The sequence below is a fragment of the Gymnoscopelus braueri genome, assembly GCF_963280865.1.
Source record: "Gymnoscopelus braueri genome assembly, chromosome: 19".
In the NCBI taxonomy this organism is placed as follows: Eukaryota; Metazoa; Chordata; class Actinopteri; order Myctophiformes; family Myctophidae; genus Gymnoscopelus; species Gymnoscopelus braueri.
In genome coordinates this window covers 31,188,069-31,199,737 of record NC_137621.1, presented here as the reverse complement: position 1 = coordinate 31,199,737, position 11,669 = coordinate 31,188,069, and the positions used below count along the sequence as shown (strand labels likewise).

Here is an 11,669-nt window from a genome sequence, read left to right as displayed (position 1 = left end):
AACCAAGAAAGGAAAAGGGCAGACGTGAAAATACATCCTCACTCATTATATTTCAAAATGTTATTAGGTTCACAAACACACATTTAATCATACCATTCTTGATGACTTGCAGTACTTAGATTACTTAGTTCCTGTATTCAACGAACACAGTGAGGTGACGCGAACTGATGCAAACTAATATTCTCACAATGCGACGCATTGTGAGCTTGTAGATTGGCTATTTTCACTATATTTTAAATAGGGCTTACTTTTTCCCTTGTCAAAAGTACAATATTCGTCTTTGTTAAAGTCATAAGTATCCAATAAAACAAATACTCAAGTAAAGTACCGATACTAAAAACAATTACTTTGTTACTGTCCACCACCGGAGACAGGAAACTGAGTGCAGAGATGGGGGAAGGACATGCAACCCAGGTGGTCGATGCATTAACAGTCATCTACGAGCACGCCCCAGAAATAAAGTTGTTCAGTGAATGCTTCCAGTTATTATTTGTTTGTCTTTTTAGCAAAGATAAACGGTCGAGGGATTATCTATAGATACATTGCTAGTTTTGAGTCAAACAGTGGATATAGCTCTGCTTTCCCACGAGAGCCTTAAAACCTCAAATTAGAATCCTGTTTCAAAGCAAGTCTTTCTGAGAAATAGAATCAATGTGAAGGGCTGTTGTACCATAAAATCCTGTACAAACGAAGAGTCCCGGATGAATTCACCCTGATTCTCCAGGAAAGTACTTGATATTCTCGTGTCCCTAGTTTGTGTAAACCAATGAACATTGAGAAAAGGGCATGGATTACCGGTTTCCGTGGTTACCGGAGAGATGTGATCTTCAAATAGTTTTAGCTGCAAATTTTGTTTTTAATCAATATCAATCTACTTGCGTAATGCAATTTCATGCTACACAGCCTGTACCGCACGGGCTAATCCAATCGCCTGATCTCTTGCTGGCGGGAAACATTTGGGTTGACAGTTTATTTTCCGCGTTGTAATGAATTGTAAATTTATGTAAATGTTAACTTAATCTTAAATGCATAACTTTGGTTACAATGCAGAAAAAAATCTTTCTGTCAGTGAGCTCCTGGAACTTCTGTGAGAAGTCACTCGAGGATGTTGGATATTTATCATGCCGTAAAACAGGAAATCACTCTGATGTATTTACGTCCCGTCTATTTTCCATGGTAGAGCGAGTTTCTCCTCCCTGATGCAACCGACTATCAATTACTCACTGACACTTGCCATGAGCGGCACATAAAGAAAAATAGCCGACAGCTTAGATTTATGGCCGTGACTTGAATATGGAGCATGATTATGTAATGAAACGTGCCGTTAACAAATGCAGGCTTTACATTCAAATCTTCACGTCACAAGTACATTGTGACATTTCAAATGATGCTATGAATACAATGAAGACCATATCATAAATGATTTCAACATTAACCCGTTATGTGCCAGTGGGTGAGGCCATGTCTGCAGACCTAGAGCACAGTGATAAGAAAGATATGAAGCGACCTTAGCAATGTGGACAACTGCAGATCTATCTCGATGGTGGAATTGATTATGGAAATCCTCCTATTTCTCAGCTGAAATGTAAATGAAACTGAAGGCTTAAGACAGCATTGGAATATAATGCATTTTCTATAATGACTTCCAGGAGCCTTCAAAGGCAGAGCGCAGAGATTTATACCATCACTCTAGTTTCATTGCCAACAGACTAATGGGGACGGCTGTGCTGCTCACTGCAGCTCCGCACAAACTCAGATAACATATCAGCATTTTCACATTATCAAATAATCAGGGGCTTGATATCTTTGAATGATGTCAGCCAATACTTGATTTTATGAAGGCAAGATGGAAAGATGGAGGTGGGTTAACATGGCAAGAATAGACCATAAATCACCAGTATACTGGACCTTGCCATGCTGTTAATCAACATATCGGTTAGACTTCTGTCATTAATAGCACAAAGACCGTGACAAACGTCTTGAGAACAGCACTTACACTGTGTGGGTTAGCTCCTGTGGTCTTTCAGCCTGCTCTGGGAACAGTGGATGAGGTGACTCTCCGATGGGGACGCAGCCTAGAGATTTACTGATTGCATGGCTCAGCTTTTTGGCCGGAGACTTCTGTGAGAAGGGCAGAGCAGACGTTATATCTGTTATCTGATATCTGCTGCCATCAGCTTGTTCATCTATAATGCAGTACAGTGGCTTATGATTGGATTTAACCTCATTTAGGTGTAGCTTGCATATCTAGAGCTAGAAATGTCACACTTAATGCCATACTATGTCAACAGTGGCTCATTAATTACATGCAATTTCATATGTAATTTTAGTAGTTGCTTTTCACAGCACAATAAATGCATACATTGTCAGTATGGTTGGTCTTGGTCTTAAGCAAGCCTCATGTTTAGTGCCACACTCTACCCACTGAGCTGATTTCAACATGCTTTTCCTACTTTCTATGCTCAGATATTTCCTTCTGGTCTTGAGGCCTCTTGAACAATCCTTCTTATCTGTAGAACACTCAACGGGTTGGGAATTGGATTTGGGAAGCAGCGCACATATCTTCCCTTGTTTCAATTTACAACGCAATGATTGAGTATTGGGGAAACGAAGCAACACTGAGAATCCAATCAATACAATTTTATTGGCTAAACTGAGTGAAACCCCTATGAAATCCCCTTCTGAATCGCGTTGAAGGCATGAGCGATGTGACGTGACGAGCAGGCTGGGCGCTTCGCGGTACCGATGGCTGAATTCACAACAAACAGAGTAGCGATGACCACACTGCGCCCTATAACTATAACTATGAAAATATAGTTTTAAAAATTGTTCTAAGTCAAGTGGATGGCAGAGTTCACACCAACTATAAATACATGCAATGGTGAACGATATAGTTATAGCTGTCGTTATAGTTATAGTGCTCAGTGTGAACGGCCCTTTACAGTATGTATCGTTTGGATAGAGGACCAAAAAAACACATTGTAGTATTTGAGTGAAATCCAGGATCTGCCTTACCCAAGACGAATGTTCTTTCATCTGGTGCTGGTTGCTATGGGGACCATTGGCATGGCCACGCCAGAAGCAGCTCTGGCAGAGTTGGTAACCATGGCACTGTTGGCAGCGGTACCGAAAGCCCATCATGCTTTCACTCCGGCAATATGAACACTCCACTGGATGGAAGACTGGGTGGTGAAGAAACCACAGGGGAAATAAATGAACAGGCTAAAGGCAAAATGCTTTAAATTGCCTTTTGAAAGGACTTGTAGTTATCAAAAAAATTATTGACAGCAGACAATTTAAAAAAAATAACTTTTCAAGTTTTTTTTTTTTTGTTTGACAAAATGTGTTTAAACCAAGGGCCCAGCTTCCTGCTGAAATTGACTCGAATAAGGAAGAGAGTTCAAGTGACAGTTCATATGAATGGCCTGTAGTTTCGCTGTTTTACCCCTGCTGGTGTCAGAAAGAATTTATCTCAACGCAAGTGGATGGGTTTTTGACGAACTTTAGACTTGATTTTCTTACCTTAATAAACATTGCCATAAATACTATATGCTTCCAGTCGCTAGTTTAAAGTCTCCTTTCAATCATCATGATATGCGTTTTGGTAAATTATGGTCCCATATATTTTAAAATTGACGATAAAGTAGGCTATGCTCTAGGAGGGGCGGGATGATTTGATTGACAAACTACACAACCAATAGCATTCATTCCCCGCCCCTGCTCTTGATTGACAAGCTACCCAACCAATACTGCTCTGGTTGCATTCTGCAGGATATGACGTGATACGACGCGATATTGAAAGATGGCGGATTTGAAATTCCTGAACAATCGGCTTCATTTACGGTCTGAAGAAACCAATGGCGTCGCTTTTTCCATTCTTTTTATACAGTCTATGGTTTAAACTGATAATACTTTCCCACTATGGCCCTGTATAATGTAAAAATATTGATTGAGAATTTTCAAGTAATTATCCCCCCAACAAAGAGTGTTTTGGTAATGCTAGACCCATATGTTACGAAAGCCAGACTTACCATTTTCAACATTAGCGAGTCGGTGCATGAGAGGTAGCCACACTAGACACTGCGGGGGAGGATCTGCCATCAACACATCCAAAAACGTGTTCAGCAAGATCTTCTTCTAGATATGAACAGACACATGCATTCAGTGAAAAGCATCCAATAATAGCAAGAGAAGTTAAATAAAGATCTGTAGCAAGACCTGATTAAAAATAGCTGTAAAGTTCATTTTGATATGAGCTGTCATCAGGGTTCGATATGTAAAAAATAAAACGGAGTGGGTACATTTTCTTAACCTCTTAAGCCATATATATACTTAGTCACATTGTGACGTGTTGTGAGCTTGTAGATCTGATATCTTTGCTATTTTGGAAATTCATACATACATTTTCAGGTGTGATACCAGTTTTACCCAATCAGGAGAGAGAACCTCACAAATATATTTTATCAGCTTAAATCTTATAGTGTATAGTTCCAATATTGTCTGCTTATTTTTCCATTGTCTTCCAATTTCACTTGTTAACCTGTATCCTGTTGGAGTTCTCTCTCCTGATTTGATGAAATAGGTATCCCACCTGAAAATGTCATTTCTGTTTACTAAAGAGCTGTAGAGCCCTGCCTGCATTGGGAGCGGGATCCTGCGGTAGTCTATGCAACTTTTGCAGGAGCGGGCAGATTTTAAATACCTGTGGGTGGTAATGGCCGGTCACAAAAACCTGCGTTTTTTCCCGAACCGTACCGCAATAAACTGGACTTAGTGCACCTGAAGCATGTCGAGCTTTACTTTAGCTTGATATGAACACCTTTATCCTGTGACTAAATGCAGAGGAGAGAGAACACAATATCGAAACATTGTTCCCAGGTATGTGCATAAAGCATCTATTTAATAACATACTGTCAAGCAGTAAATCCAACTGAGCCCACTGTGTCGCTGTCCTTTGTGCTGTAATGGCCAACTTGAAGTATCTCTTTCTTTCTCTCTCTCATTCTGTGTTTCTGTTTCTAATGTTTTTGGGTCCCAATGGAAATGTCACAGGATCATGCAGAACTAGATGGTTATTACGGGATTATGCAGGACTAAATGACTACATTTTGGTTGCGGGCGGTCAGAAATGATACAATTATGAGCACGGGTGGGAATGGTCAGAAATCCATGAGCAGGACTAAGAAAACTGTCCGTACACGCTATAGCAATGATTGCTATAGAACAATTTAACTCTTATTTTATTTTATATTTAACACATACCACCTTTTAAAGTGCTTAAGTAATGGGCCAAATAACAAAAGTAGAGGTGTGGATTTCTCCCCCATACCTTCTAGCAAATCAAACCCTGGTTGTTCAAATGGGAGGAAAGACATTTTGACCTCTTACCTGCTGAGGGAAACATGTGCGTACTGAGTGCTCGGTGTAGCCAAACGAGGGTCCCTCAAACACTGCAGTGGGCAGCTTCAACACCTCGCGAAGGAACTGGTCAAACTTGGCAAAGACCATCACTCCACTCGAGTCAGAGATCTGTGAGAAAACATCTGAGAGAAAGAAAGATTGTCATGATTTTGCATTAATTTAGAGACAGTCGTGCCTCAGCCAGATTCTTAACCATTCAAGCCTTATCTTATTCTACTTCATTGTACAACAGTGTCACATGGCAAAAATAGCCGATCTACAAGCTCACAGCGTTATGCGATGAAGTACAAAAATAAGGCTTAAGTGGTTATGAAGGTGGCTGAGGCTTGAGTTTCTCTAAATTAATGTGAGCTTGTGGCTCAGGAGATGGTAGTGGCTCAGGAGGTAGAGCGGCCGCTTGGTGAACCGGAAGGTTCCTAATTTAATCGCGGGTTCCCCCAGTGAGTGAGTGAGTGTCGAAATGTCCTTGAGCAAGACGCTGAACCCCTAATTGCTCCCGATGAGCAGGTTGTTGCCTTGCATGGTTTCCTCTGCCATCGGTGTATGAATATGGGTGAATGTAATGCACAATCATTGTAAAGTGCCTTGGGTAAAGGCGCTATATAAATTTACCATTTGTAGATCTACTATTTTGGCTATTTAAAAAAGAAGACCTGTAATAACATGCCCAAAATAGGTTTGCCATGTTTTAAGTGGTTAAGAATTCCGGTGATCACTGTAATAATAGACAAGATTAGCAAAGATTCTCCGGGTGACTTTACACTTAGAGGAATAACCCACATAGGACCAATGTTTTGACGAATCCTTTCATTGGAGTCTCATGAAGAAGTAGTAGGGTCAAATCATTGGTCTGTTTGCAAATTAAATTTTTTTGTTTTGTTTTGAAGAAGATCCATGTGCTCCATTGCCTTTCTCCAGGTTATTCCTACAGTATGTCAATTTACACAGTGTCAGAGCAAGAGACTTCTTTGCTGATGATTATATTCATAAGAACAGGATTGTAATGTTGAAGAAGGCAGGGGGTGCTAAGCTCGTCTAATGTGATTGAGATGTTACAAATTAAATCTGCTATTTTTCAGGCCCCATTCTTTTGTGAAAATAACATTGCAAAAATCTCTGTAGAAGTTAAAACAATTCACTCCAATTGCCTACCCTACAAGAGCAAGTGCAAGCTATTAAAACATCTTTAATGTGTACTGGCATGCAATGTTATGTTATGTGTCCCAACAGCGCCCCTGTGTGCATCATTTGAGCCACTACACCAAGTGACAAATAGGCCCTGAGGGGGTCTTGTGTTGGGATCTGTGAAAAACAAGTAGATAGAATACCAGCAACCCAGGAAAACAATATTCAGGTTAAATACAGTTGACTCTGAAGCGTGCTCTGTAAAGTGGTTAAAAAACTTACAGCGTAATTTGTCCACAATTTTCCCTCCACACATAGTTGCCAACATGGATTTCATAGAGAACACCGTAAGCTTCCCATGGCCTTCACTGTAAAAAATAGAGAATAAATAATAATAAATACAAATTCATTACAAGTGCACACTTCTAGCCTGGGATCCAGACTTGCTGCCAGATTGCTACGTTTGGCTTTTTGTCCCCCTCACTTAGCGAAGTCTGGATTCCAGGCTAGCACACGTCATGCTTTTGAACCAACCCACTACATAAGACTTGAAGGCACAGGAACAAAGAAAAAAGATTGTGAACTTGCAATAAACATCTAATCTAACATCGCATCTAATTCGTTTTCAGTCATAAGGACTTTCAAGAGTTAGCTCAAGGGGTTAATGGTTAGTATATTTAAATGTTCTACTGTTTAACCTGGTAGTCGCACTGAGATTAATTTGGCGCTCTGGCTTAGAAATGTATATCTTTGCAAATACAGAAGTTGGATGAAAAACAAGTTAAAATAACATACTGTATATAAAGTAAAAACATTTAAATAACAAACTGTAACAGCCAAGTAAATGGTCTAAATGTACTAGTCGAGTGATGCAGTAGTTCAAGAACAGTCTGCCGGGAATAGGCAGATCTTTATCAAGTCTGCCTCTAGATGCTTTAAAATGATGGGAAGCCAGCTCATTCACGTCTAAATCAGTTTGTAAGGAGTTGCGAGCAGAGGGAACAGAGTACATGAACCTTATTTTCTTTAATTCAGTTTGGACCTCAGGGACAGATAGCAAAAACAACTTCTGACATCATTGGCAGTATTTTCCACCTTTCCGCGTTTTTTCTAAAGGCTATAAGAACAAAAAAACATGATAAAAGAAAGCAGACTTGTAAACAGTATTATGGCGCAATAAATATAGCACACAAATCACAAAAATCTCAACGTGAGCTTGTAGATCTGCAATTGTTTCAGCTTTTCTCAGTCGTCCGATGAAGTACAGTGCTTACCTAGTCCATTCCCCTCAGATTAAGTACTCAAGTAACCTACTGTACCACATAAACAGCCCTGGTAATATAGTAGGTACAAGTACTTTGTAATTAATTGTATCTTCTGATCAGTCTTGATAGATGTCCAGATGAAAACAAAAGGGAATCTGTGGGTTTGAAGTTACAAGGGGTAGGTTTTTGAACACAGCTTGACTCTACTGCTGAGAAGAATTCAACCTCTACAGCAGTGGTTCTCAAACTTTTTCATGTCAAGGACCCCCAAATTGACACTTATTACCCCACGGACCCCCATTTGAAAAGATAAGCCAGGGACCCCCATAAGAGAAGGTTTTTACGCCTCTCTAGCAGTGATTCTCAACCATATTAATTTCAAGGACCCCCAGTTTGACATGCATTAGGCTACGGACCCCAATTTAATGGCATTTATACCTCTGGGTCCCCAATTCATATTGTAAAATGTATGTTAATTTAACTCTGAGAGTGTACAAATGGAACCAAATGGACCCTAATGGGTCCATTTGGTTCCATTTGTACACTCTCAGAGTTACAGACCCATAAGGGTCCATTTGGTTCCTGTCCATCATTTACCTGAGGACCCCCTGGAACCCCCTCAAGTACCCCTAGGGGTCCCCGGATCCCACTTTGAGAACCAATGCTCTACAGCAGTGGTTCTCAACCTTTTCAGGCCGTGAACCCCCAAAATAATCATATTTGAACTGGGACCCCCCACCCTGATAAGCACTTGGAATGTAGGAGCTGAGGCATAAGATTTAGTTTGACTCGGTTCCACAGATAACTATTGTGAAAATCGCAGATCTACAAGCTCACAACGCCTCGAAAATTGTTTTTTTTTGCCACTTTCTTATATTATTTGACAATTTGGCCAATGTTCGACCAGTTACTGTGTTGATTTTTTTTTTCTTTCAGTAATTGTCTTTTTCTTTGCTTTCTTTTCTCCTTTTTTTTGGTATTAAAAAGTTCTTAAAAGTCCTTAAATTGTCACTTTACTGTCATCTGGGGACCTCTCCAAAATCATGTGCCACAGGTTGAGAACCACTGCTCTACAGTACTTTCCATCTAGTGTCATGCACTACACTCTTACACTGTGTATATGAGATGCCACTGTCCCTGCACCACGCATGTATCAGCCTGTTCTGTACTATTACATAAGATTTGATCTCTCTGCAGTCTGCATCAATGCAGAAGAATACAAGAACGCTCGCCCCAAAACACACTCGCCCCGGGTCAAATCCGGCGACCTCGGAATGGTCGCCACCAGGTATTCCTAAACGGTAACCTCAGTAAAACTATGCCAAAACCTAACCTTATTCCCAAACGTAACCTCATTAAAACTATGCCTAACCTTAACCTTATTCCTAACCTTAACCACAGTAAAACAAATACAAGAATACAAGAACCGCTGGGGGCGAGCGGTCTGCGAAACAAATGGGGGCGTGTGTGTTTTGGGGCGAGTCTTACCATGCAGAGAGATCAAATGCCGACCAGACAAGTTCCTGTATACATTTATTGCACTTTGTGAATCCAGAGATTCTGTATCTGATTGTGACTATTTACAGCAGTGTAGCCATGCTAAATAATATAATAGTGCAGTGGTGAATGAATGCGTAGCATAAATACTGCACCTACTGTATCTATGTACGCATAAAGTGTGATGTTCGGTGTAACATTGGCTACATTGTTATTCTTGTTAGACAACAGAAAGGTAAATAGACTGTAGTGTTGTTCTGCTTTAGGGGTGCAACATTTAATCGATTAACATTTAATGAATCGATTAAAAGAAAAAATATATATTGTAATAAATATATATGGCTAACTGATCTACAAGCTCACAATGTGTCGCATAGCAACATATTGTGAACTTGTAGATTGGCAATTTTCGTTATTTTTATGCAACACCATCATACGATTGAGTATAAAATCATACGATGTTGTTAATCAGTTGTTGTTAATCAGACTAATCAATTTAATTGATTGTAAAAGATCTGTTCAAATGTTTTCACATTGAATGGTTGATATAAAATATATGGATATACTGTATATATATACAAAAAAAAACATGCCTCTCGATTATTTGATTAATCGAAAAAATAATCAATAGAATAATTGTTAGAAGATAATCGATTGTTGCAGCCCTATTCTGCGTTGACCATAGTGGACACACCTGTCATAGGTGGCCACCATGAAGTTGAGCAGCAGGCCGATGGACTGCTCCACATTGATCTGGTGGGTGGTGGGAAGCCGCTTGTTGAGCTGATAGTAGATGGAAGACAGGATGGTTTCCAACCGTGACACATTGATCTCAGCATTGTGGTCCAACGTGTTGAGGCCGTTGTCACGGAAGGCTTCGATCATATTCCAGACGTCCACCAGATGAACTAGAGAGAGAGAGAGAGAGAGAGACTTGAGCACAAAAGTAGCTTACATTCCTCAATTGCCAGCATAATAAGCAAGTCGTATTCCTGAAGACATTTCTATTCTTCATTTTATTATGGTCACATAAAGAGCTAAAAAAGAATTTGCTGAAAAGGGGAGGAAGAGAGAAAGTATGTTTCTCTATATGGTTCAAACAAAGGTGTGCTTACGGTTGCATCTCTTCTGCACGAACCGCAGCTTGCAGGCAGTCCTATAGGTTGACAATCTAATAACATCAAAGTTCTGAGCTCCTGTTGACATAAACAAGACACAGTTACAGATGTTTAGTTTACACAGTTATGAAGAAACATACATATCTCCGCTATCAGACAAACATCTTTTACTCGTTACTTTGTATTCTTCACAGTGAAGTAATTAATTTCACTGAAAGGGAACGTCTTTGAGGAAATAAAACCTCTAAAAAGCACAAAAAAGGATTATCCCAAACACATTTAATGACATTCAACATGACATATTGGCTAGGGGGGGGGGGGGGGGGTGTGTGTGTTTGTGTGTGTGTGTGTGTGTGTGTGTGTGTGTGTGTGTGTGTGTGTGTGTGTGTGTGTGTGTGTGTGTGTGTGTGTGTGTGTGTGTGTGTGTGTGTGTGTGTGTGTGTGTGTGTGTGTGTGTGTGTGTGTGTGTGTGTGTGTGTGTGTGTGTGTGTGTGTGTGTGTGTGTGCGCGCGCGTGCGTGCGTGCGCGGACTTGCATGTGTGTGTGTCAGAGGAAGAGACTATAGCGTGCATGTGATGTCCAGTCAGTGATGGAGTTGCATAAGCCCATGCTGTCCGTGAAGGGGAGATTTCTCTCGGTAGAGTCCACTCACTCATTTCCATGAAGAGCTGTCTCTTCTCCACCATGGCTTTGCCTCGTTTGCTGCCCTCCTCGATCATTCTGTGGAACATCAAACAGGAGAGCACGCACCTTTTAAACCTAATTAATTAATACTTTGTTGTACAGCTGTGTTGACCGTTCAGCGAAATGTACAGATTTTCAGTTATTTTTGCTGTACGGCAAAGTATAAAGTGAATTAGCCATTACTTGTGTTTCACACTCAGAAATGTATAGTGTATATAATGAAGGTACCACACAAGGTTTAAGTAACTCATACAGTGAGTGTGGCTATATACTTTGATAAATATACTACTGTTCACACATATTACATACTAGTGTAAGTAAAAGTTGTTTGTTAAAGAAGAAGTTTTATGTTAGACTTTGTCAGGCCATTGAAAGGTAGTTTTACCTGTCGCTGGCTGAATTTCAAGCAAAGTGAAGGTCTAAACGTCGACCCTACAGAGAGAAGTCATATCAAGACGGTTAGTAATGGTTTCTTACTTTACTCCAAGAGGTAAACAATTCTTCTCTGACAGAATGCACTTAGCTTTTTACTAAGCAATTAACATCCATTTTCCTTTCC

At 40.2% G+C, this 11,669-nt stretch overlaps 1 protein-coding gene across 6 annotated transcripts in view; it reads right to left on the bottom strand.

Annotated features, from left to right (window-relative positions):
* dtnbb (dystrobrevin, beta b) overlaps positions 1-11,669 on the bottom strand; it is a 38,474-nt gene that overhangs the window by 24,483 nt on the left and 2,322 nt on the right. For 3 of the 6 annotated variants that reach the window (XM_080413713.1, XM_080413717.1, XM_080413718.1), the window contains exons 2-10: positions 11,496-11,544; positions 11,079-11,146; positions 10,424-10,504; positions 10,003-10,216; positions 6,829-6,914; positions 5,389-5,543; positions 4,032-4,137; positions 3,016-3,182; positions 1,997-2,121 (exon numbers count right to left, since the gene is read on the bottom strand). In XM_080413713.1, the coding sequence (XP_080269839.1) occupies positions 1,997-2,121; positions 3,016-3,182; positions 4,032-4,137; positions 5,389-5,543; positions 6,829-6,914; positions 10,003-10,216; positions 10,424-10,504; positions 11,079-11,145 (1,001 nt within the window). In that variant the 5' untranslated portion in view covers position 11,146; positions 11,496-11,544. The remainder of the gene's footprint in view (positions 1-1,996; positions 2,122-3,015; positions 3,183-4,031; positions 4,138-5,388; positions 5,544-6,828; positions 6,915-10,002; positions 10,217-10,423; positions 10,505-11,078; positions 11,147-11,495; positions 11,545-11,669) is intronic. The other 3 variants (XM_080413714.1, XM_080413715.1, XM_080413716.1) reach the window with 2 other exon arrangements.